The sequence below is a fragment of the Zosterops lateralis genome, assembly GCF_965231275.1.
Source record: "Zosterops lateralis genome assembly, chromosome: 3".
Lineage (NCBI taxonomy): Eukaryota > Metazoa > Chordata > Aves > Passeriformes > Zosteropidae > Zosterops > Zosterops lateralis.
In genome coordinates, this window is record NC_139764.1 from 106,781,813 (window position 1) to 106,808,871 (window position 27,059).

At 40.1% G+C, this 27,059-nt stretch overlaps 1 protein-coding gene across 2 annotated transcripts in view; it reads left to right on the forward strand.

Annotated features, from left to right (window-relative positions):
- The window catches only part of MFSD2B (MFSD2 lysolipid transporter B, sphingolipid), a 39,395-nt gene continuing 12,336 nt past the window's right edge, over positions 1–27,059 (forward strand). Inside the window, exons 1-10 of one of the 2 annotated variants that reach the window (XM_083856469.1) lie at positions 1–72; positions 5,331–5,447; positions 9,329–9,453; positions 12,878–13,001; positions 14,197–14,275; positions 18,238–18,407; positions 22,794–22,884; positions 22,979–23,100; positions 25,475–25,558; positions 26,844–26,924. In XM_083856469.1, coding sequence (XP_083712595.1) covers positions 31–72; positions 5,331–5,447; positions 9,329–9,453; positions 12,878–13,001; positions 14,197–14,275; positions 18,238–18,407; positions 22,794–22,884; positions 22,979–23,100; positions 25,475–25,558; positions 26,844–26,924 — 1,035 coding nt within the window. In that variant the 5' untranslated portion in view covers positions 1–30. The remainder of the gene's footprint in view (positions 73–5,330; positions 5,448–9,328; positions 9,454–12,877; positions 13,002–14,196; positions 14,276–18,237; positions 18,408–22,793; positions 22,885–22,978; positions 23,101–25,474; positions 25,559–26,843; positions 26,925–27,059) is intronic. The other variant, XM_083856470.1, reaches the window with a different exon arrangement.

Consider the following 27,059-nt stretch of genomic DNA (forward strand, 5'->3'; position numbering starts at 1 on the left):
TGTCGCTCGGGGTGGGATGTCGGCGGGGCCATGGCGGGGGCTGCGAGGGACACCCCGGCGGGCGAGCAGGAGGTAGGGGGCTGCGAGGGGCAGGGCGGCTGTCGGGGGGCTTGGGGAGACCCTGGGACACAGCGCGGGGCGAGAGCGGCGTTTGGCTTCCATCGCGGGCGGGTCGGGGGCGCTCGGCGGGGCCGGAGCAGCGCGGGTTTGTGCGGGGCCCCAGCGAGTACCTGGAACAGCTCTTGAGCCTTTCCCGCCGCCCCTGCTCGCCGGGTGTTTCCCCTGGAATGCGCTGCTGTGCCAGGGAAAAGCGCCTTCGCTCCCCACCTCCTGTCCCCATCCCGGACCGAGGGGATGCGGGAGGCAGGAGGGTTCCCTCTCTCTCCCGGAGCCTCGGACACTCCCGATTCCCAGGGCCGTGTTGAGGTGTGAAAGAGGTTTTCTCACGCTGCCTCCTCAGACTCGGTGCTCGCCGCGGTGGGAGGGGGAGGCAGGGGAGGGGGAGCGGGGATTCCCCAACTCCGAGGCTCCTGAGGGAGCACCAGGTGGAACTGGAAAGGGGCAGCTTCCAAAGAGAGCGGGTGAGGAAACCCTCCGCAGCGTGTTGGGGGCATTCAGCCCATGGAGCTCTTCAGACACCCGGCACGTCCTGTTGGGGGTTGAATTTTTGTGGTTGGGAAGCATCTGGGTGAATTCGCGCCGTAAATCTGCGGATGTTGCGCACATACACCGCCCGTGCCTCACGGAGCTCCTCAGGGCTGCGTTACCAGCAGCTGGAAGAACATCCCGAGAAAGCGCCACTGTATCCCACCTTACCCATCCCACCCTTCCCTAGGTGTGTGCACACAAGCCCCGCTCCTGTTTTCTCGCACTCAAGGGTGGCTGATGCCACTAAGAAACCCGAAACCCGCCCTGGGGGTGCTCGGTGTGAGGGACCCGGGATGCGGCCCCGAGTGCCGCGCTCCGGCTTTCCAGGGGCAGCTGTTGGGTCACTCACAGAACAGAAACATCACCGGTGGTAATTCCACGCTGAGAGAAAAGCTGACTCAAAAGCTGCTCCTCGCTAGCTCCATTTCATTGTTTCTCAGATAAACCTAGACTAGCATTTATCTTTGAGTCACAGGTTTCGCTCTCTGTTCTTGCTGCTTCTAAATGACTTGTTGGTTCAGTTCTGGACTCCACTGATAAGGAGTAGCTTAGGACAAAACGTGGCTGCTGCCTATGTCTATAGCAGTTGCTGAGCTGTTTTCCATGAGCTGAAACACTTTCTGTAGAAATAAGATGTTCTGCTATAAACATTGTATTCAATTTCTGTTCTGCTGGGGAAGGGAAAATTTACAAGTATGGTTTTAACTTACAAGAGAATTAAAAATAAAGGAACTACAATGTAGGAGAAGCATCAATTTTCCATAACAACGTTTAAGCTTTCTATTTAAGGAGCAAAATCAAATCTCTCAGTTATTATGCTTTCTTGGTTTGCCTTGAAACACAATTAAATTCGATATGATGGGAGCGTGTATAAGTGTGAAATTTTCAAGTTAATCTGAGAACAACAAAAAAAGGAACTTTGTTTGACCTTCCTTCCTCTTACCTCCCATGCTATCGTCTTGCATTTCTCCTAAAGCTTGTAGAAACTGATGTTGACGTTCAGCTGCACCACAGGGGTCTCGAAACATAATTTTGGTTGTACTTTTATGTTTCATTCCTTATTTGACCACTGCCTACATATTCCTGTCTCTAATGATTTCTGGAGCACTTTCAGCTTGCTGAGGAACCTGCGCAGGTGAAGAAGCTTTTGCTGGATTTCACAGGAATCAAGGGGTTTGTGTTTTTTGAGGAAGCAATGCAGCAGGGACACCCAGCCCTTGGAGGAAAGTCCTGTGAGCTGCTGATAGCCAGAGCTCTGCTGTTGGCCACGCAGCCCTGCTCGGTGTTATCCCTCCCAAGACACTTTGTGTCAACATTTATGGGCAGTATCATGCAGACCCAACCAAGGCTGGGGGACTTGCTCTTGTAGATCCTGTAACAGACAGCTGCCCCCTGCATCTTCTGTGCTCTTAACTGTAGGGAGTTAGAGGGAAGGAAATGCTTCAGCTTTACTGGTGCAGAATCCTACCTTCATTTTACCACTTTCCATTGCATACCGAGGCAGAAAATGTGGTTCTTACCATATGACTTCAACATGGAAAGACCAAAATCTATTATGGGCTGCTGCTTTTTGAAAGACACACCAGGATTGTTTCTCAGCAGATAGAAGCTCAGGGACACTCAATGAAATTACCAGGCAGCAGATCTGCAGTGACAGTAGCATTTCCTTTCACAGTACATGTCATTTCCATGCAGAACTGCTGTGGTGTTTATGGCTTAATGTACAAACAAGTTCCAAGAGCAATTAGGCAAAATAAAAGGAAAACAGATATGGAGCAGTGATTGGGATGTAACCTACCTTCCAGAGAGCTCATGAACTGCAGATTCCATGTGTTTCTGTGGGTGACCAGACAGAACACCTCTGTATGCCATGCCTATCTGACAGCTTGTTTTATTCTGAAAATAACATTCATAACCAAAATTTAATTAAAACTTAACTACTGCTGTGACCAAAGTATTAACTTTGCTTCAAGGTTATCTGGGAGCACAGTTCAGAGAGTAGTTGAGCAGCATTCTGGGTGTGTGTGGAATTGCAGTGAGACTTCATAAAAAATGTACTAAGATTGTCAATTTTCTAACCATGAAACTGCTGTAAAGACAGGAGTACCACTGCAGCCTTTGAGTTTAGATCTTGGTTGACCGTTTAGTGTACCACAGCTTTAATTAGATTAGTTCTTAAGAACTTGACATTCTTTGTGTTCTAAAAACATTTTGGAATCATGTATATTATATAGAGGCATTTACTTTTTCTGTCATACCACAGTCTTAGCTTTTGAAAGAACAAGGGGCAATGGTTTCAAACTAAAAGAAGCAAGTAAGAATTAAATTCTTTACTATGAAGGTGTTGTGGTCTTGGCACAGGTTACCCAGAGAAGCTGTGGCTGCCCCATCCCTGGAAGTGTCCAAGGCCGGGTTGGGTGGGGCTCAGAGCAACCTGGGAGAGTGGAAGGTGTCCCTGCCTGCAGCAGAGGGGTTGGATTGGGTGATCTTCAGAAGTCCTCTCCAGCCCAAACCATTCTGAGAGTCTATGAAAATTACTAGTGAAAGTAAGTGTGAAAGCAGCATTACAGACCTGAAAGGTTTTATCTGGTTTTGAGGTTGCAATAGGATACAGGGTTTGCATAGCAGTGGTTTATATCTCTTGATTTCAGCTGAAAGTCTTCTTGCCAATGCTTGGAGATCAGGAGGGAAAGTGTCAAGGGAAGGCAAACTTTTTAAGTAATATAATGATTAAAAAATAAAACTTAAAAAAGAAAATGACTAAAAAATAAAAAAAGCGAGACAAATTTTTTAAGTACACAGCCCCAGGAGCAAAGCTCAAGGGGATGGCAAGGCGTCAAGCTAGCAAAATTCTGTGGACTCACAAGTCTAGTAAAGCTCATATTTAGTAGGACTTATATATGGAAAATGAAGAGTTACTTTGGACAGCAAATATATGTATAGGCTGTTTGTTTTGTTTGCAATATCTTTTCAAATTAAATAGTATCATTGTTATGATGAAGTCTGCCTTGTGACTGTTTATCACTCTTTTTTTTTCCCTGCAAAGAAGAAAATTGCCAATGCAGTGTAAAGTGAGGCCTGCTGTGATGATAACATTCTGCAGCTCATGCCCTGACAGTGTCCACTTTCCCTGGGTGTAGTAATGGGATCCCACCCTGTCTTTTTCTGGGAAAACACAAAAAGGAAGGAGTCTTGATACTTGTGCTTGTTTGTTCACACCCACTCTGATAAAACAGTACAAAGGGAAATGTTTAGATGATGAAAGGCACTGCCTAGAAGTCTAAAACTTCTCAAAACTGTTACAGAGTAAAGATGATGGGTTAGTAAATTTAAAAATCTTCAGAAATTAGGTAATGTGTCAGAATATCATTGTGGTGGATTTCATCTTCATATCTCTATTTTTATCCTGATCTAACATAAGAATTCAGGGCTTGTGTAGTCAGTTGAGAGAGAAGGCAGACCCAGGATTAATATTGCTGCTCCTCTTCATGTTTCCTGGCTTCTGTTGACAGCAAATTTTAAAGAGGGACTGAAGGCTAAAAGTTAAAAATTTGATTTCATGTGTTGTTCCTCTGAAAGAGGAGTGCAGGTTAACAAAAAGTTTTTTTCTTTCTTAGTTTTGAATTTTATGGCATAAGATTTAATATTATGGTGGGGTTGTTTGTGGTTTTTTTTTTTTTTTTTTTTTTTTTTTTTTTTTTTTTTTTTTTTAATTTTTTTTTATTATTATTTTTTTTATTTTATTTTTTTAAGGCTTTCCAGTATCCTGGAACTTCTACTATTGGAAAAAAACCCCTATGTTCTTCATTAGAATCTCTATTAGAAACTGTGCAATTTTTGTTTTTTAATTACTGGTATGCAACCTTACTTTTTCAACATTTATCTTATTTGGCTATTATATTTGAGAATATTCTTACATGCTCATGGTACTTTTCAAACATCAAATGACAAATGAGAGCACAGTTTTGCAAAATTTTTTTACATACATTTGGAGTGATTTTCTAAAAAATATTTGGCCCAAAATCATTTACCATATGATGCCAATTTTCACAAAGATATAGAAAAGCCACATCAGAAGGAAGATGTGCAAGTCAAGTGACTTTGGCAGTGTCACACCAGCATTTTGTGACAAAGGAAGAAACAAAGCATGAATGTTTGGGATCTGTTTGGTCTGTGGAACTTTCTGTGAATGTTGTTTAATTACTGTGGTAGGAGAGTATTTATCAATTATTATCTGAAAGGTTAATAAATTTTTAATTTTTTTTAAGTAAAAGTTTTCAACCTTTAAAAATATGAATTAGGCATTAAAAGACAAAACCAAGGCCAAATAATGGTGTAGCACTTCTCTACTGCTTCTTGCTTGTTTGTAGACTTGTTTCCTTTTAATAGCTTGTGAGAGGAAGGTAGGTAAGCCTGAGGGCCACCACAACTCACTTTTAGGAACGCTGTAATCTGTTTTCAGGGACTGAATTAGAGAACAAACCCATTAAAAATCAAGGTAACGAGCACCCCAAATGCCTGTTGATGAGAGGGGTTGAGGGCATACAGATTTATTAGTGGAACAGCTGTGAAGCAAATGCATGAAAGTGGTGTTAACTATAGACTTTAACCTTATCACTTGTGTAGCTTTTAACTTGTGCACCTTGGTTTACTCATGGTTTGTTCTGCTTCCTCTCACACAGGGGTACAGGCTCTCGATGTGCAGCAAACTCTGCTATGCCATAGGAGGTGCCCCAAACCAAGTGGCAATCAGTGCTGCTTCTTTCTTCCTGCAGATCTACCTGCTAGACATAGCCCATGTAAGTAGCACAAGAAACATTTGCAGACTGTAGGCTTAACTCTGATATTGTCAGTCATGTGCCTGGAGTGATAGAAGGGGAATTGGTTAATAAATATTTTAAATTGTCTTGTTGTCATTGCCTCTAGCTGTTCAGCATCCTGGAAACTGCATAACCTTCTCCAGAATTATTTTTTTTTTCTCTCTAGTTTTCTTTCTGTCTTGAGATGGCTGTTGTTCACTTTTAATTTGGGATCATTATTAGAACTCTGTGCTGTAGAGCTCACACACTTGCAGACACAAGAAAAATCAGTTCTTGGTGTCAGGAGTCAAAGAGTGTAAGATATGAGACATCAGAAAACATTAATATCACCATTTTGAGGTTATGAAGTTTTGTTCATGGGGTTTTGTTAAAAATCACTCCAGTTGGACCCTTTAGCCAACATAGTTTCACGCAATTTTTATGTGGCTTTTCTAAGGTAATTTCATGGCAAATAAAGCTGAGTTATCCTTCCTGAAGGTTCTTTGCTTCCATTCTGTGGCTTTCTGGTATAGAAGCAGACCTAGTGAAACAAAGCACTAGGAGTCATCCCATTCACCTGACTTTCAGCTGCTCCAGCCAGAATTCAGGACATCAGAGACACAAAGAAAATCAATCCATAAGCAATTTTTACTGTTTTGGATTGTCTTGTATGCACACATGGTAACTAGGACAACATACTAGGAACAGAAAAAAAGATTTTATGGAGTTAAGGCCAAATTGCAGGGGGTGTGACAACAGCTCTGAAACTACAGGTGGGACTTCAGCACTGATGGCTGTTCCTATTTGCTGGGAAAAAACAGGAGGTTCTGGGTCAGATACCATTACTCATTTGCTCTCCAAAGACAGGTTATTATGACTGGAGGTGTCCAGAAGTTTGGATTTATGTTTTTCCTATAAAAGTCTGGTATTAAAAGCTGACTTGTGACTTAATAAAATTCTCAACAGAGTGAGGTGTGCATGTACAGATGAGATCATCTTGAGTGTCTCATTGAGATCAAAGTCAGAAGATGTAGAAAAGGAGGCAGTTTTGGTCAGCAGTGTCAAAGATGTCAAGGGGATGTTGTGGAATCTGAGGAGTTGGAGGTGGAAAAGGGAGCTTGGGGGTACAGCAGGGAGGTGGAGCAGCTCAGAATAAAGCTCCATGGACATCAAGGATGGCAGTACAAGCCATTGGAGATGATGAAGCAGGAAATAAGAGAAAGACTCTAATACCATTTCCCCAGGGTGCTTAGAAATAAGGCAATTTCCCCATTCTTTGCTTATCACAGACATCGAAAATTCTCAAAGCAAGGAACTGTTCCTTCATGCATTTGTGTCCAGAAAGCTGGGGTCCCATCTGTGCATCTTTGGGCACTATGTAAATAAGTGACATCAAAATAATTATTTTATTAACAAGCTGCTACTGAAACCCAATAATTTTGTCTAATGTTTGTAGTGATATACTTACACTTTCATTAAGGGGCTTAATTATTTGTTCCCTGATGGTTTAATCTGTTCTCTGAAGTAGTCCTGCAGGGACAGGATTTATTTCAAGACCTGATAAATAGCTCTGAAATCCACTCTTCTTTCCCACACATTTTCAGGGGAGAGAATGTAATTGTATAGTCACTACCTGGATTTATTTCTTGCCCACTTAGAGAGCAGAACTGTTTTAACTTCTTGAGAGAATGTGAAAGTCACCAAGTATAATCTTTCATACATAATCTGAATCCTTTCTAAGAAAATTATATTTTTATTAATTTTCTGTAACTTACAATTTTTCAATTTGAATTCCTTGTTCCACCTAAATTACCTGTATGGACTACAGATATAAATTTGTTTGGAATTCCAAACCACACAGGATCCTTGAGTCAAATTGCTGGAGAACACTAAAATTCTCTGATAAAAGGATTCTGGTCTTTATTCCTTTTGAGATGGGCGAATTTAGCATATTTTATCTTGTATTTTATTAACACCGAGAAGTTTCTGGCATTGGTGCTGACAGACACTGTCTAGATTTAGGAGATAAGAAAATGCAGCCAAGGGATGTATAAGCCTATACCAGTGATAAAGACAGGATGACTATACAGACTTCATTCCTAACATGAAAGAGATTTTGCTTTTTCCTCAAAGCTTCCTTCCACCTCTGTGTACCTAATATCCACTTCCTTTCAGTCTGTTCAAGTTATCCAAACAAGATACAAATGTGGAACTCACCTAATTTGTAGGTTTTTGTTCTTGACCCCCTCATAACTGCAATATTTCCACCCCTCTCTCTTTCTGGCTGCTATTTTGTGCTTATTTTGGCTGCCCTGTCTCTCCTGAGGACATCCCTGGTGCAGCCCCCCACCGAGTCTGCCTAAGGGCTGGTGGGCTACTTGTCACCTCTTGATGGCTGTGGGAGGGCAAGAGCCAGCAGAGATGGCTCAGCAAGGAGGTGGGACACAGTCCAGTGCTCATCCCAGCTTCATCCCACCACACAGCAATGAAATGGAGAGCCACTGCTGTTGTCTGCTGGGCACTGCCTTTCCCAATCCTTCCCTGCTCACAGACTTTCTAGGGTGGAGTATGTGTCTTGGAGCTGGTGGTGACAGAACATTGACTGCCACTGCAATTTCACCTGATTTGGCTAAAATATAATGGTTGTGTGGTCAGAAGTCCAGACCAGCACCTGCCCTTTGTGCTGGTCATCCAGGACATTCAGAGATAATTGTTTCTGTCCTTTACCTCTGAGAGAACACCTACAGCAAATTCTGCAGGCAGGGGACCAGCTGTGTTCCTGGTGATGCTGCCTGGTAGGCAATATCCTTTGCAGGAAAGCAGGGGATATCTGCTCAAGCATGGGGTTGTATCAGCTGTGTTTTCCAGGCTTTTGGAGCACTGCTGTGTTGAAGCATAGAGATGGAGAGATCTTGTCTGCTCTCACTGTTTAAGCCACAGAGGCTCTTTGAGCAGCTTCTCTCAATAATTGATGTGAGGAACATTCACATTTGTATAGGTATCAATGATTTTTTTTTTCTAGGACTATAGGGTTTTTTTCAGTACTATACTTGCAGTGACACAAACTGAGCACTTGGAAGAGAACCCACCTTTTTAAACCATTGTGTGATGGGAATTCCTAAGCTCTGTACAGATATATGTGAAAAAATAACTGCTTTGCCTGGGATAAACTGTGTTTCTATATAGGCACTAAAGTATAGTCTACCTGGGTTAATTTCAGAGGTTTTTCTACTTGGCCATTTTATTCTTATGTAAATCCATGAACGTTTTCCAAGTGAGATGTGATGGACACGTGCTGGCAACTCTGATTTGAGCAGATGTGCCTTACGCAATTCAGTTGTCACCACTCAGTCCCCAGTGGGTAAAGTCTGTTGTGCAACAACCTCTTCCTCAGCCACATGCCACCAGTTGGCAGCCTTGTTGCTAGTCTCAGGAGAAGAAAAAACATTACTGCATGTAAACAGCCCCCTCTGCCTGATTTTCTAGATCAGGTCAAGATAAAGATATGGGGAGATGGAGATGTGTGGGGGAAAAGCAAGAGGGTAATTACAGAGGGGCTCTGTCAGATTGTATGACTAAAACAAGGACTTTGCTATTTGACTGTCTGATTAATTTTCCTCATCCCAAACACATTCTGGATATTTCCTTCCTTGCATTTTTCCCTTCTGATCCCTTAATTCACAGTGCCAATCTCAATGTCTCATTTGTTTGCTCTGGGTAACCAATGGGAATTTCTATGACAGCAGCAGACGTGTTTTGTAAACGAACTATCATTATTCTTTAAAACACTGAGGTGTTTTTTTCTGGAAAGTTGCTTTATGCTGTTTCATTGTATTGTGAAACAATGGCTCTTGTTTACTGTGTTCTGCCTGTACTTTCAGATTACTCCGTTTCATGCCTCTTTGGTGCTGTTCATTGGCAAAGCCTCAGGTGCAGTTACTGATCCTATTGCTGGCTTTTTTATTAGCAAAAGTAGATGGACAAAAATTGGCCGGCTCATGCCTTGGTAAGTGTAAATGTGTACAAATATTTACATATATGTGGGGATATTGAGTGTTGTGATCATACAGCCACCTCTCTGCATAAGTCTCAGGGATTGTATTAATATATAAAATAAAAGCTAAAAATTGCCGTGTCATCTTTGGCTTGTTCACCCATGAAAACACAGAAGATATTTTCTACCACTGGAGATGCAAACTAATAAAGCCAAGTGACTATAATTTTAGCAAAACTGGAAGCCAAGATCTAAACCTTTCTTAAATCTGTGGTTGAACTTTCATCTTTGTCTAGATTTCTTTAGTTTGACTTCACTCTTCCACAAAGTTGGAACTTATTTCTCCTTAAGTCCTAGAGTGCCTTCAAATCTCACTCACATCAGCCTTCCAGGAGGTCCTTTAACTCCCCAGGCCTTTCAGTTCAGGAAAGGATGCATGCACAGATGTAAAACAGATGTGTGCATGGATGCGGAATAGATGTGACACCACAGCACCAAAGGGCTCAGCAGCCAGCACTGCCATGGCCCTGTGTGAGTTTCTTCTTACAGCACTCATCAGAGTCCTGCTTCTCTTACATCCCATAGCCAGAATGGTTCATTAAAAAATCACCATGACTCTTACAATGAATGAGATGCTGTAAGATTTTGATTTTTTTTTTTTTAAGGAAATGTGTGATGTTTCACTGTGACATCTTACCCGTGTGCACGTGCTGTCCATGTGCTCTAAGGAAAGATTAGAACAATGAATGTTGCCCATATAGAAATGAGATTGACAGGTGTGAAGCAGAAAAAATTGGAAAAGATTGGGTCATGCTAGAGGAACTCAAGCTCATCCATGCCACAGGGCATGTGTTTGTTTTTTTCTTAGTATTTTGGAGGCCAAGGGGAGATTGGCTACTTTGTGAAATAGGGAGTCATTCATCATTTTATCTCATACATTATATGGATGTGTTGTAAGATATTTTAAATTAATTGCAAATTTTTAATTGGTATAACTCACAAACTTGTTTTACAACAAAAATCTAAGAGTAAATGTGTCCTGAGCAAGGAAGTTGAAATTTCAGGGGAAAAGAGGGCAGTTTTTTAGCTGGTTCTCTTGCTCTTGTGCAGTTTTATGGCTACAGAAACTTGTCCATGGGCAGCTTATATCTGACAAAATAGAGAAGGCAAGTACAGGTTGGAAAAAGGCTGAGATCAGCTGCTCTTGGCCCAGTAGGAACAGGGCCTTCAGGTTGAAGTTGAGTTTTTTGTCAAGTCTCATGAGAAAAGAGGAGTTTGCTGATGTTTTGTTTTTCAGGATTTGGTTGGAGGCCAGGTAAATGGTGTGGTTTTTAATGACCACTGAATTAACCAAGTAAGAAAGCTATCTAAAAGGAAAACAATGAAAATTTTATACAAATGCCATGAGAAGTATTCTGATGCTTTTTTCTAAGTTGTCTGAAAATACAGCACATGCATGTGTTTATTAATAGTGTTACATTGATGTTGGAATGATTCCTGTCCTAGCACAAGCATGAACTTATCAGCCCTTTTCACTGTAAAAGAGCTCCAAGACATCTTACACTTCTTACAGAAAAAGTGTTTATCTAACCCCACCTTTCATCAAACAGCTGCTTTCTTTACAGGAGGATTTTGTCTGGGTTTTTTTTGTAATGCTAATATTTTCATGGGAATTCTGATCCTAGACTTTGAGAGTCAGGACATTTTTTTACAAAGAAGAAAATGGGTCTCCCCTTAGCTTAAAAATACTTCAGTATTTTGAATTTTTTCTGACTTCTTAATAATCTAGAATGAAGAAATGGAATTTTTTCATCAGAAAAGCTTACCAGAAAAGCTTTACATTAGTAAGGGAGGTGAATGTTTAACTATCATTTAATACTGTCCTCAATATTACACAAAGTCATCAATCACTTATTTAATGGCTTTAAAAGGCAGAAGCAGGCATTGACTTGAAATACTGGTCGAACATTTTGTCAAAAGAGATAATAGCTCACAATCGCATATTCAGCAACTCCAGCAAGGCTTTGAAAACCCCCTGGCATTAGAGAGGAAAGGAAAATGTGGGAAAGGGGAGAACAGCACCAAGACAGTTGTTCCTAAAAAGTTGCATGAAAAAGTGACTGTGAAGATATTTAGTGTAGTGACTCTGCTGTTCCCCATCTGGAAGAGCTCATGCTTTTGGAGAGGAAGGTGGATTCCCTGAGATGTGTTAGGATTTTACCCTTGTTTATGTTTTCCATTGCTGTGGGTGAACTGTGGGCTGGAGAGCAGAGGGCCAGAGAATACCAGAACCTGGCACTTTCCTGGTAAATGCTCAGCTCCCAGTGATGCTGTCCATCCCAAAGAGCAGTGTGGAAAAGCCATTGTTTTACTAAACTATTTACCCACATTACTCTTTTGTATTCCAGGTTTTCAGTTCACGACTGCAAAATAGTCAGCTGACCCCCAATGTCAGTGGTGCTGTTGTGAAGGGATTAATCTGTTTTCTGTTTTATGTGTTTGGAAATTTTTTGTTAGGATCTTGGTCATCTAAATACATTGTTCAGAGCCTGATTTACAGGAATACAGGACAGGCCTGATGCTGCAGCTCAAACTTTTAGGAAATAATAAAGCACCAATTCTGTGTCATGGAGTTTGACAAGTGCTATTTGCCTGAAATGGGTTTTAGACTAATGTCATTAATTGCTGGTTAATGGCAATGTCTGGAATATAAGTTTCTGTGGTTCTCTTTTTTAAACCACCTTCCACTCTGAAGATGATCCTTTTGTGTTTGAAGTGATTAGGAGTTAAATGGAGGAAATGGTCATATACCCAATTAGACACAGAGTGTAGGAGCTTTCACAACAGGCTGTCCTTTGCCTCTATGCTTTTTTCAGTATTTTTAATTGTATCAACATGTTTGCACTTACTTGAAGTAGCAGTGAAGAGTCTAAGTTCAGGGGAAAAGCAAAGACACTAAAATTTGAAGAGGGAATCTCAATAATAAGTAAACTCATGTAAAAATTGGTGGAGTATGCAAAGACATGATGGCAGAGCTGAGTTTTTAGTGATTCTTTCTAATAACTGTGTGATCTGAGACGTGCAGTGGCAATGGCAGTGTAGGTGTGCTGTTACAGTGCATGTAAAAGAAAATTATGTTTCTCCTGATTGGGATATTAATTTAACTGTAGCTTTTTTCTTTCAGATTTTCTGGGGGGGTTTCTGCTTTATGAAAGCATTAATCTGTGTATTTATATATTTTATATTAATATTACTATAATTTGTATTAATCTGTGTATTTAATGCACACTAACTTGATATTTAAAAGCATGCATTACTGCAGTTAGAAAAACTGCACATAAAGTAAATTGTGTTATATTGATTATTAGCAGAAAAATTTAATGTGCTTTGCTATCATTATTTTGAGATTGGTCATGTGTGTTAATTTTCTTCTTAGGGTGCTGGCATGCACACCCTTCACAATGATCTCCTATTTTTTTATGTGGTACCTGCCTCCCTTTGTATCAGGAAGAGTTGCTTGGTATGTGACTTTCCACTGCCTTTTCCAAGCACTGACCACAGTAAGTAGATTACAGGTCATGATGTTCTCAGCAGTAACCTGCTTGTTGTCCGTCTATATTAAAGTATTCATATTAAGTAGAATTGTTTACACATTTTACTTCAACATCTAGTGAGTTTAAGGGACAGGCAGATGCCCTTTATCAAACTCTCAGCTGGCTGATGGTTTCTGCCAATGCTTTTTCTGGTAAATGAACTGCTAATTCACCCAGGTTGCTTCCAGTGCCCTCAACTCATTCCTGTATAGATGTTCAGATTCCTAATTCCAGTTAGACATCCAACTCCTCATCACTTCTGTTCTCAGGAACAGATTAGGAATTCTGTATTCCTGTGCTAAGCTTGAATATTTCCCTAGGTTCTTTGTTTCCCCAGTAGAAAGATGGTCCAGAAGACATCCATAATGGTTTTAAATAATTTCTTTCCTCTTTCTTTTGAAAGAGAAACACAGGATTTCCATGGCAGAGTTCTGAAAATGTACACTCTTGCCTTTTTTGATGGAGGTGAACAAAAATGCATTTTGTACAAACACTGTGGGATGCAGAGTGCAAGACTTAATTTGGCTACAGATCTTTGGGGTAGAGGGAACACCATGGAGAACTTGGTTGCTCAGGCAGGTTCATGTCCCAGTTCCACTTTGCAATTGTCTTAACTAATGCTTAACTCTAATTAAGGAGTGTGTGGCACAATGGTGCTGAAAGACAGAGTAGTTTTCACTATTATCTCCTGGATTTACACAATTAGACAGATATTTGAAATATTTTGGATATTTGTGTAGTCTTCTGGCTTGAATAAAGTAGAAAACTGTATTTCTTCTTAATGGCTTTCCTTCCTGTTAGTTAGCTCAAGCTAGGAACATGATAGTGTCCTAGTGCAAAGAAAGCAAAGTTCTTTTGAGCCTCTCTGTGAAGGATGTTTAAACAAGGAAACTGAAGGAGCACAAGAACAAGGTAAACCCTCTGGTTATTTTATTATTTATTATTTGTATTCTGAAAGATACTGTTTTCCTATTACATGCTTTACAACCCAGAAAGACAAGGTAGGCCTTTGTGCTAAAAAATTGGTTGAGGGTTCTCAGTGCTCTGAATGAATGTTCTAAATTAATTCCACGGTCCTATTAAACCACTTTGTGGATTTCAAAGGAATACAGCAGTTTTATCCTGGTATTTCCTAAGTCATGTTCTTTCTTTCTTTCCATAGTTATTCCAAGTACCCTATTCTGCCCTCACCATGTTCCTCAGCACAGACCAGAAGGACAGAGATTCTGCAACAGCCTATAGTGAGTGTGATCTGGGCTCTCTTCTGGGGATTGGGGCTGAGTTTTATTGAAAATCCTTCTTAATCTATGGGAAGTTCCTGGTGATTTGTGTCCCTAAACTGAAGTTTTATAAGAATGTTTTAATATATGATGAAAACTAATTTGTCTTCAAAGGAATTGCATTTTTCTAGTTAAATAGGAGACATTAATGTTTAATTGTCTCAAATTGTCTGATTAGCTATAAACTCTTTTTGTTTTATTGCTAGCCAGAGGAAACAATAAAAATCACTCATAGCCAAGTCAGGGAAAGGAATAATGATTTAATTTGAAGGTGATTTGTAGGGGAGAACCCAAGAAACATTCGATTAAAGAAAGTATAAAAGTAATTTTGAGGAGTTTGTTGTTTTGGTTTTATTTGGGATTTGTTGTTTTGTTTTGTTGCCTTCTTTTTTTATTATTTCATTTTTCCTTAGATTTATGTGTTTCATGTTATAAATTCAAATCCCAAACTGTTTCTCAAAAAAAAAAAAAAAAAAAAAAAAAAAAAAAAAAAAAAAAAAGTGAGAACTCATAGAACCAAGGGAGTTAATTTCACCAAAAAAGAAAGTAATTTTGTGTTCATGTTCACACCAACTGAAATCTCTTTTTTCATTTTATCTGTGTTTTTTAAATTAATCCTGACATACACCAGGTAATTTAAAGGCAGCTCTTGTTGTTATATAACTAGCACTTTGAGTATATTAGTTAAAAGAATGAGGCTTTCCAGATTGTATCTCTGGCTTTTCAACAACCAAAACCAAACAAACTTTTAGCTTTGAAGCAAATCAATCAGACCAAAAAAAAAAGTGTAGTGAAAATATTTTCAAGGTTTCCTGTATAGCTCATAAATTGAATGCAAGAACAATTTCTTCCCCTTCTGCTCTCTTCAGCTCTGTTCTCATGCCTTCTTTACTGTGTAACTGCATTAAGCAAGATAAAGAGAAAAAAGTAAAATATTACAGGAAAGACTTTTCTGTCTTAACTTGTTCTTAAGGTGTTGCTTTAGAATAACTTGTAGAGGTTTTTTTGTTGCATCTGTTTTCTCTCCTGGCAAGATCCCTTTTCTCTTCCCTTAGTCTTTCTAACCCTCAACATACTTGATTATGTTGAAACCCACAGAGGCACAGTGAAATAGGGAGAAGTACTAAAAATGTAATGTCAAAAATTCTAAATACAATATCCCCTGAGTAACCCAGTCCCTCTCCAGAGACATGGAACAGTTGTAATTTGCATTACCATCAACTATCTTTAAGAAAAAGTCTGGACTGGCAGTCACAGGACAGGACTAAACAGCAGGAGATTCCAGTTGTGTTGGAATATTCTTTGGCACTGACTGTATTCTGAGTCATCTGGCCTAAATTCTAACTAAATCCATGTACCTAGTGTTTTCTATTGTCTAGTTTTATGTCTTCAGAGGCTGAGATCCAAATAAATGTGCTTTCTGATCTGCTAGTCCCATGCAGGGCTTCATAGGTATGTGAAACTTGTACTCACAAAAGCTGTTGAACTCTGTGGCTGAGAGGTGTCACACATTTATAGTGTAATTTTATTGTTCAGAAAGGGTTTAACTATTGAGTGTACAGCTGCTCTCCTAAACCAAATTAGGGTGGTGGAAGGAACTATAGTTTTGACTTTTCAAATGTTGGTATTGTTGTATATGTTGATATAATATTTGTTAGGAGCAAAGTTTTCTTGTAATGGTTATGCTTATGTAAGAACTTTTTTTTCATCTTTTTCTTTTTTGGTAAGTGTTTTACTTAAACACTCTTGCTTCTCTTTGGGCTTCATAGGGAATTCTTCTTGTTGATAGACTGTCTTGGATGCAGTCAGGCAATGTTCAGGCATTTCTTCAACTGTTAAAGAAAAACAGCTGTGTAATATAAAGTGTGCTCTTAAAAATAAGGTTGGGATCAGAGGATCCATTACCCTCTGCTGGAGACAAGCAGAACTGCTTATTATAAATTTTATTCTGCTGTTGCTATTAATGCAAGGTAGAAATACTGGATTCCAAAGTTGCTTTAACATAACTCCTGCTTATATTCTGGCCAAAATATGACCTGCTTCAAGGCACAGTCTGCTGGCAGATCAGCTTTCTGGGCTGATGTGGAAAGTAATACATCATAAATTCTGAGCACACAAGAACTGTGAGGAATACCTGTCCCTCAGCTCTTGCTACTACTTAGAAAATGAAGTTTCACAGTGGTTGTATTTCTGGTGCCTCTAATGATGCTTCTGAGTTTTATTCTATACAAGTGCTTGATAAAATGCAGATGTAGAGCCCTAGACAAAGGTTATGAATGTGTAGGTGGTGTTCTGAATGAAAAGTGTGATTTGAGTGCATTGCCTTTGCACTGACTTTGGAAACTCTGCAACACCCAGCTGAGACCAGTTTGTGTCCAAACACTTCAGACCAGACTGGGGTTAGATTTCCACCATTTGCCAGGATTTTTGTGTGCATGGACTGAATTGCAACATTGCTGGTAAGACTGGATGTGAAATTTGGGGAAGAGGCTTTTTTTTTTTCTTCCCATTGGTTTAAATTAATGTTACAAGGCACCTCAAATTTTCCACTCAGAAACATTCTCAGTTTGGGAACAAAGTAGCAATGGTTTAAAAGCTCCAGGTCTCCTAGAGAGCCTCTCTTTCCTTTTCCTTACTGGATCTTGCACAGCTACACTCAGCCTGCATTACTGCACTGTCTAAACCCCTTGCAATCTGTGTGCATTGCTCTCCCTTTAGATGGTGAAGTATTTTTATTCCTTTACAGGGACACACAAAAAGCCACATGTCTGAGGTCACCTAGGAAGGGTTTTGCAGATCAGAAGACTTGAATAAACATGAACCTAGGAGTTTTGAGATGCCTGTCACTTCCCAGAGGGAGTATGATAACCACCTGCTCTGGAAGCATCCCTTCAGAATCCTCCATGGTGCTCCTCAGAAAGGAACATATGACCCTGGGAGGCACTGAAAGAGAAAAAATAGAAAAGAAGCCTGAAGTTTGGGTCAATGAGAAATCCATTCCCTCACAAATAGGGAGACTTTGTCCCATACTTAATGTGTTTATGCATTCAGCCCTTATTGTATCTTTATGCATTTAAAGAGTCTCTGGAGCTAGGACAGGAATTCAGGTTGTGTCTTGGCCACGGGGATGCTGGATATGGCCATATTGCAGGGAAACAGGCACGGTAGGCTTGGAATCCCTCAGGGTGAGGAGGGTCTAGAACCCAAATTTCTCACCATTTGCCTTTACAGAGCTGGTCAAGTTATTGATTGATTTCATGAGATGATGTCCATGGTTAGAATTTTCTTTTCCTAAGTAAAGGCTTTGGTTGGGGTTTTTTAGATGATCTCTTTTTCTGGAGAGAATTAGTGATCTGAATCGTTCTCTGAGGTTGAGGGAAATAGTTCTGCCTGACTCTGGCCTTAGGCAATTAAGAACAGCACCTGCTGTTTCCAAGAGCTTTGTAGCTGTACTATTTTCATAAACCTGAGGCAAGTATCACTTTATTTTACAGTTGGAGGACTCAGAGGTCTGATTAGATAAGTGTTTAACAAGTTGCTGTCAAGTTTGAGATGAACAGTTTGATGTCATGACTCCAAGTCCTGCTTTGGAAAAAAATGACATTTAAAAAGTAGTTCTGCTCTGTTCCTCAAGATGAAAGATCTCCACGTTATCCCCTTGTGGCTCTCAATTTCAACATTCACATCTCTCAAACAGCTTGCGTAGAAAAGGCTCTTCCATGGAAATGTCTTCTCAAAGCTGATCAGAAAATGAATGACAAAACTCTCTTTCCTTGAAACTGTTCTATTACTGACCTTTCAGTTCTTCTGTTCTTGGCATTGCTCATTCCTGTAAGAGAAAAGGGTTTGGTAACGTTTCTTTTCAGTGAGACAGATAAACAAGACTCTCATCCTCAGTGCACATTTGTGCTTCCATTCTTTAGGAATGACCATGGAAGTGCTTGGGACCTTGATTGGAGCTGCACTCCAGGGGCAGATTGTGGCCAGTGCTCATGTCTCTCCCCACTGCACTGTGAATCCCTCGGTAAACACCACTGACTCCTGGCATGACACTGCCACCATTCCAGACCCCTCAGACCCCCTGTCTCATCAAGTAAGTGTCTATGGGAACACACTAAAACTTCCTGCAGAGGAGGCTGGGGATGTTTCTCTAATACCATGTCATATTCAGTTGGATGAGTGTGAACAGGACTTCCTTGGAATCAGTGATTCTGGAGCTGAGCAATGACCTTGTTGCAGACAATGCTTTCCATCTTTGCTGCATTTGCAACCCCTCCTCAGTGTGACACCAGAATTTCTTTGAGGAGCTTTGCAGGAGGCACCAAACCTGTAGAGCAGCTGGGAGGGACATGGCCACCCTTTGTTGTCACTAGGGGCTGATTTACAGTTTATAGAGCCTTAGTAAGAAAAGCACAGTTTACCCCTCCAGAAATAATCCATCCAGTTCTGGGGTCCCCAGCACAAAAAAGACACAGACCTGTTAAAGCAGAGCCGGAGGAGGGTCACAAAAATGGCCAGAAGGTTGGAGGTCTTCTCCTGTGAATACTGGCTGAGAGAGTTGGATTTGTTCAGCCTGAGGAGAGGAAGTTCCAGGGAGAACTTATTGCAGCCTTCCAGTACAAAAAGGGGTTTTTTAGAAAGATGGAAGAAACTTTAAACCAAGATTTGTAGTAACAGGACAAGGAGGAATGGTTTTAAACTGAAAGAGGGTACATTTAGATTAGATATTAGGAAGAGGGTGGTTTTGTTTGGTTTGTGTTTTTTTGGTTTGGTTTTTGTTTTGGTTTTGGATTTTTTTGGTTTTTTGGTTGGGGTTTTTTTGGGTTTTTTTGGTTGTTTTTTTTTTTACAATGAGAGTGACAAGGTACTGGAACAGGTTGCCCAGAGAAGCTGTGGGTGCCCCATCCCTGGAAGTGTTCATCCCTGGAAGTGTCCAACCATGTTGGATGGGGCTCAGAACAACCTGGTCCAGTGAAAGATGACCCTGCCCATGGCAGGGTGTTGGAACAAGATGATCTTTGAAAGTCCCACCCGACCCAAACCGTTCTATGATTCCATGATAAAATGGTGGCTACAGCAGGATCTTCCAGTTCAGCAACACTGATTTTGAAAGGAGTTACCACTGGAGAGCTCCTGTACAGATTAATGGCAAATTTGTGAATGAAACTGTAAGTCCTATTGGAATCTGTACTTCTGTGAAGGTACAAAGTTTTGGAAAGTAAATAGTTGGTAACAGCCCATTAGTGGGGCAGATCTCAGTGGTTAACATGTGGAATGAACCTAGGGATCCATGCTTGTTTATTTAATTTTCTGTGACAGGTTTTTCCTGTGATTTTGCACAAATAATTTAATCTCCTTGTACTTGAGTTTTATATTTTTTGAGACACAAAGCAGGTTTTATATCTGGGAGGAAAACCTAAAACCTGATCCAAACCTCAGTTAACACAATTTGATAGTCTTCCATTGTTTGCAGTGGTCTTGAAACAGGCCTGAATTAAACAATTACATTGTGTAGTGTTTTTTTCCTATGTCACTTGTGAAATCAGATGGTTGGTTCCAATTTACCAACTCCTGAATTCATCCTTTCTTTTTATTATCCTTTCATCTGTTGCTCTGTCAGTGCAAGTACCAACCAGTACATAAAATACCCTATGAAGACGATTCCTTGACCTGAATCTAATCTCAAATGTTTGATGCAAATGAGGCAGTACATATTTGTGCTCTTCCTAATGCAGTGGAGCAGCTCCTATTATCATGCTTCAGCAGCAGTAAAATCACAAGCTAAAGGCATGTTTTATCTGTCTTTTGGATTTGCATACTCTGGCATCAGAACTGTTGGTCCAGGAAAGGACTCTTGGTCCCTCAGCAATGTTGGTCCATGAAGCCTTCCCTCCCCCCATTCCCAGATACTATTCTTTTCCTCTGTGCCACCTGATCCTTGTTTTCTTTGGCACAGGTTTCTCATAGAGCTGACCTGGGCAACAGTCTGAGGACAGCTGGGCTACTTCTCTAAGTGGCCATGCCATTTTATGGCTGAATAATGTGTTTTTGAAGATGCTTGTTTGGTAACTTGCAGTGTGTGTTTTAACAAGGCAGAGGACATCATCCTGCAATCCTTTTTAGCTTTTGGGACAATGGTTTGATATAGAACACTACTGTGTTTATTACACCTCTGTGAATTGTCAAGATGAGTAGCTTGAAAAGTCATGGAGCAAGCTGAATTTCATTCCACAGCAGATTCCCTGTCTGAGTCTGCTTCAGACTAAAATCCACAATTTCTATTTTGAAATCTCTGAAATGGTTTTCAAGGGAAAAAAATACACAATCTTGATTTATTTCCTTTCTGTCTAACCACACGTGCTTTCCTGTCCTTTTTGAAGTAGGAGAAAGAAACTTCACAATGAGTTGAATGTCAAGTAGTTTTTTATTTTGAAAAACTAGCAAAAAATCCATAGCCTAAAGTAGCCGGAGTTTGTAGGTAGAGACATTATCTTTCATTAAACTAGATACTAAAGCTGGGAAATTATGGCAAAGCTTTTAGACACAAAAAATTTTCAGACCTGAAGAAGCTGAAGTGTGACTGGAAACCTGCCCTTTGTTCACACCACACACAGCAGAATATGCACCTAATTAATTGTACAGTAAAGGGGAGATCTTGAATTGAATCTTGATGGATCTTGAATTTTGGTTGTATGGCTGATGGACATTAAGTTACAAGTTGAGGCAAGACTAGATTAATTGAGCTTGAAGTACCTCCATCAGGAAATATTTAGAAGAAGGCAAATCTTGACTTTCTTTTAGTGCCCTTCAGGAGTATGACCCTGACTCTTTTTGTCACAAGGACTAATTCTTAGCTGCTCACGAGCACACCTAGTTCTAAAAAGCACTTAGTGAACAACTTGATATTATTTTTCTCCTTATTGAAAGAAAGGAAGTAGAAGAAATGGTTATTTTTTTGCCCTCCTGAAGTTGTTATTATAAGCTTCTGAATGTATCTTTATTACTGGAAACCAAACATGGATATTGATAGAGTTGTAGACGGGCTAACAAGTTTTGTTCAGGGTTAGAGAATCTTATTTGCCCTACCATGAGTATCCTTGGTGCTTTAAGCTCAAATTACATTTAATGATGGCCTATGAAACACAACATTTAATTCAAATGCTTCAAGCAAATTAACAAATACATAAAAACAAAATATAAAATTCATAAAGGAGTCCTGTTGCTATCCTTTTTTTAAATCTCCTTCTCTCCTGGCCCAGCTCCATTCGAGGCTGAAATTGCCTTGGTTAAGTGAATTCAGATATCTCCACAACTGCACTCTGTATTCTGTGCAAGCCATAACCAACTGTGAAAGTACTCTGTGCCTTAATTTATGGCTCTGATATAAAAAAATCCCAAACCTTTTCACATATAAAGAATAGTCCTGCATTCCTTTATCTTACCATGTTATTTTCTGAAGTGTAAACATCTTGACAAAAGTTGTTTTCTTGAAAATTTTCTATTCTTACATGGTTCATCTGAATACATTTGCACCTATACTAAGTGTCTTTATATTTTGAAGTACATTCTTGTAAATGCATTTTTTACCAACTTCTTAGACTTAAAATAATTTCATCTACAATATATAACAAATAAGTTGAAATTCAGTTTTCCTATCAAATAATCATTGTTTCATAAAGCTCTATAAGTTGTCTTTGATAACACGGTATAAGGTAAATTCTTGCATCATACTAAAGAAAAATATTTTTTAAAACTTTAATCCAAAGTTAGTGTAATCAGAGTTAGAAACAGTAAATGTGATCTGGTGGTGTGGGTGGTATCCTGGAAGGCTTTGCTCCCCTGGCTAAATGGAAGCAAAGATCTCTGAATTTGCTTGGATATTTCACTAAATAACTGGGAAAACCAGCATGCAAGGTACCATATTCTCAAAACATCAGTGTGTAAGTATGATTTCCAAGCTCATGATTGTCATTATTATCATCATGTGTAAATGCAGAAACTGTAGTAACTGTGTTTACATCAGTACTGAGGACTCTCCCATTCACCGTGAAATTCCAGATTGCAGTGTGTGTAGCCAGATCAACTGGACTTACTGAAAATCAGAACACCTCTGTGGATGATGCATGGTTTTGATCAGGTGACTGTGCATGTCTGTAGTTAGTCTTAACATAAGCAAATTTTTTAAAACATTCAGGTTGCCAACAAAGTAACCCTTTTGTTCACTGCTTTTTTTTTTTTTCTTTTTTTTTCTTTAAGAAATATATACTTATATGCCCTGAATTTATCCTAAGGCAGTTGTAGTTTATAAATGAACTGCAGAAATGAAGATTTTTTCAGAGAAGTAGCAGACAGGCATTTGGCTGTATGCAGATGGGCATTTCTTCATTTGCAGGTGGCTTACCAAAAAGGGACTGAAATTTTCATAATGACTTATCATTCTCCTGTCACTATTTCAAATGTCTTTTTTTCCTTTTGAAAGGCAAAAGTTTACATGATTGCAGCAGGGGTCATAGCAGGTGTGTATCTTCTTGGAATTACCGTTCTTTTTCTTGGAGTAAAGGAAAGAGATGGTAAGTTATATTTAAGTATGCCTCAATTTAATAATAGTTATTTCACACTCCTTTATTTAAAAGATTTTTACTTTATGTATTCTGCTTCTCTCAGATCCTTATGCCTTAAATTCAGACAGAGCAATTCCTTTTTGCAAGGGGCTGGCGCTCACCATGAAGCATGGTCCATATGTGAAGCTTACAGCTTCATTTCTTCTCATCTCAACAGCAGTTCAGGTAACTTCAGACCCTCTCAGTCTGTGTGTTGGCCTCATTCCACTCCCAGCATGGGAGAGTCTGAAATGCAAATAACCTTTGGCTGGTGACTGGAGGGGTGATCTAGGGGGTGTTGCCTTCCCCTGTAAATCAGTAGGGAATCAGAGTCCTCTTCTGGTGCCTGGGGTCTTGTGTGGCTGGAGATGGTTCTTACAAAGGAGAAGCAAAGCCAAAGTCCTGACCATTTAAAGACTTTTTTCTTTTTTTCTTTTTTTATTTTTTTTCCCCATAAAAGGTGAAGAACTAGTCCTAGTGACCCAGTCTGGGTTATTCTGTGTTATCCCCCCACAGTCTCCTGTGGTTTCAGTTGCTTAGAGAATGCTTTTTTTCTTCTGCCTGTTCCTCCCTCTGTGTGCCCTGCTTTAAACTGTTGCCCCTTTCCTTTGCATAGGTGACTGCTCTGGCAGTGGCTGAACTGGGTCTCGTGGAATCTTTTGTGATGGAAGGCATTAGGTCAGAGTAAGAAGACATGCAGAGGCAGGAGGTCTCACCTGTGTCAGAGTTAGGTAGAGCTCATTTTGAAATGAGGGCTTGCAATTGGATGTGGCTCTCACGAAAAATGCTGTGCATCCTCCCAGAGAGATGGGCTGTAGAAAAGCCTCTCAGTAAGAAACCCTTGCTTCCCAATAAGTACAGCAGACTTTTTAAGCCTGACTTTTAAGACATGTTCAATTCAGTAAATTTATTATTTTACTCTGAATTTTTACATATCAATTGAATTTTTTTTATTTTATTTTTTTATGAACTTATTTTTTATTTTATTATTTATTTTGAAAAGCAAATAATTATCACACTTTTGCCAAGAGACTCTTAGTCATGTGAACCATTGATCAAGGCAGTATCAGGACAGAAGGCAAGAATATGGCATGTAAGAGAGCAGTGCTGTGCTGTGCTCACCAGCAATCCTGGTGAATTATTAAGTTCCTTGGAAGGACTGGTTAGAAGTTTGTTTGTCAACTTGAACTTTTTTGTTGGCCTGAATTTGGGCACAACATCTGTTAGTCCTTGCTGGAACACCCAAGGGTGAGAAACAATACAGAAGTTATTTCTGCTCACGTCTGGGATCTGCAGGTACTGTGAGCAACTGCAGAGACAGGGAGAAGATGAAAGGTGAAAGGTCCCTTATTGTCCACATCCTTCCAGTACCCACTCAGTCAGCAGGGACATGGAGCACATCTGGTTGCTACTGGCAGCCAGCAACTTGCTGACAACACCCAGAGAGGAAAAGATCTTCTGTCAGTCCATATCTCTCTGTTTTGTTATTTGTGCTGACTGAAGGAAAGGTGTAAGGGGAGGCAGAAGCTGGAAGGTGTGTTACTCCAGTTGAGCCAGCATAAGCAACACTTGCTGCTTTTAATTGAGGGAAGGGACACTGATTTTGTGGAATTTAGAGAGTGGATTACTGATCAGCAAAAAGAATGAGCAGGTAAAGATGCATTGGATGTAATTCCAGAGTGTGATATCCTGTGTCTAAAATTAGGGCACCATAAACAAGAACACAAACTAGGGAAGGGTTTTGTGGGAATAGAGACAGGATGCAACTTTTTTGGATATCCTAATTTGTATACAGGTGATACCTGTAACCTACAAGCACACAAAGGAGCAAGAATTGATCATGCTGCTGTGGCATGAGTATTAAATCCTCCTCTGTCACTCTGCTTCTGCAGCATTGCTGGGGCTGGCCCTCCATCATATTCTGGTGTTCAGAATCCCCCTGAGTTCTGCAGAAGTGTGGTGGTGGCAGTGGCTCCACCTGTCATATAACACAGTTATAAGCAGTTAGATCCTCCCGTCTGATGAGGATTCAGATGTAGGGAGGTATGTGACCCAAAGGTACACTCCACAACTGAGGGTGCATACAAAACCAGCTGCTTTACCACAGGAAGTTGGCAGGAGTGTTATTACAGCTGAAACGTTACTTGTTTTGGAGTCAGAGCTTCTGGGGAAAGATTTATGGCCTTGCTGGGGAAGAGAAAGGGCAGTTTCTTGCAGTAGCCTGCAGCTGTGACAACACAAGGCAATTGGGACATAGGGAATAGAGCCTCGAGACAGAATCCTTTCATAAGGCTTTCTGTTTTGGTCAATTTCATGCTCTATTAGGTGTGGCTTAGCTTTTGCTTGCCCCAGTATTATTGGCATGTTATTCCAGTGGTAATGGGACAGTTACTGCTTTTTTAAATTGTAGCAATCAAGGGAAGAATGAGACTCCCAAACCCTGCATTTAACAAATCAGTCACCAACTATATTTAACTAATAAGAAGTGTGATGCAATTTTTTGTCTTTTTAAAATTTTCCTTTGTCTTTTGGTGGTCACCAAATGTCTTAAATTCAACAGCTGGAGCAGGGAAACTTTGTCCTGTTCTGCACTCAGGCTGCCGGCCTCCGGAATCACTTCCAGTACTTGGTGGTGACCATCTTGGTGAGTTGCACTTCTCTCCCAAATGTTACCTGGTTCTTGCTGGGCTTTGGCACAAAATTACAGAAGATAAGAGTTTCGTGTCTCAGCAGAGCCATTAGGAAGCTACACTATCTTTCGCATTGTCTGTTTGAAATAAAGCTGGTGTTCCCTACTGAACGTCTAAAAAATAGTGGTTTGGAGCTTTTAATTCATTCCTTATTGTTTTTACCTGTAAGCTACAGCTTCTATAAAAGGCAGAAGCTACTTCTAGAAATGAGGTCTGGATTTTACCTCCTTTGTCCCTTTCCTCAGTCCTGTGTGCTGAAATTAAACAACTTCAGTTTGCATATCCATACACATGACTCCTCTGGGCTAGGCAGCTTGCAAGGATAAATATTTAAAATATCCAGAAATACAAGGATTCCTCTCTAGAGCAATTGGCAGTATGATAAAAAGATCCTTTTACAGAATCTTTTCTTTTGACAAGCAGAGGTAAAATTCTGCTTGATTAGGTGATACTTATCCTTTCCCACATTATAAGACATTCTTTTCCAAAACCATTAAAACCAAGATGCTGGAGAGCAAAATAGGAGTGCTGGGTATCTTAAGGCTCTGCAAGTGATAGTCACCAAGAAGAGAGACAAGAGACAGTAGAGTTAATTTAAGTAAAGATCAAAATATAACTAACAATTAGATGCCATTTAAATAAAGGGCAAGTGTAAGACTGCCATTAGTAGCAGTACTTCAGTGCATAGGAACTATGTTGCTTGTGGTTGTTTCTGCTATAGGTGAGGGTTTCAGTGTCTGAAACAGTAATGTCAACTGCAAAAAACAATTTTACAGATTGTTCCCAAGAAGGGACCCACAGTATGGATTATGTACTCTAAGTACATCTTAGGATAGGTTTATCTTGCACTTCAGCTTTCTTCCTGTACCACGGGGTAGAGTTAAATTCAGTCATCATTTCAGGTTCAGGCCATGTGGCAAAAGGCATTAGTACAAAGTGTGACTGTTTGCAGTGTGTTTGAACTTTAATGACTGAGCACACCTTTGACTGCTGTGGCTCACACTAGAAAAGGAAATTTTGAGACACTGTCTTCTGAGATTTGAGTGTGGAAAACCCTCTGATGGATAGCTTAGCAATTAATTTTAAAAAGTCACTTGAAGTATGAGGAGAAGCAAGAATCTGCATGTTCACCTCCCTCTCAGGATTTATGTACTAGACAAAAAGATGTCTGTGAGGTCTACAGCTGGAGAAGACAGTGGAAATAAGCACAGTACAGAAATGGGTTTTTGTTCCTTGTAGGTATCAGCAGCCCTGAGCGTTCCCTTCTGGCAGAAGTTTCTGCAGAGATTTGGCAAGAAGTGTGCAGCATGTGGGATTTCGGTAAGCAAATCCTCTGAGGAAAACAATTCTGCTTGTGTTCATTTCATTTGACAACTGGAGCCACTTCAGGAGCTCTTTCAAGTGCTTATAACCTCAATCTATGTAAAATTTGCTCAGTTCCAGAGATTGTTTTAA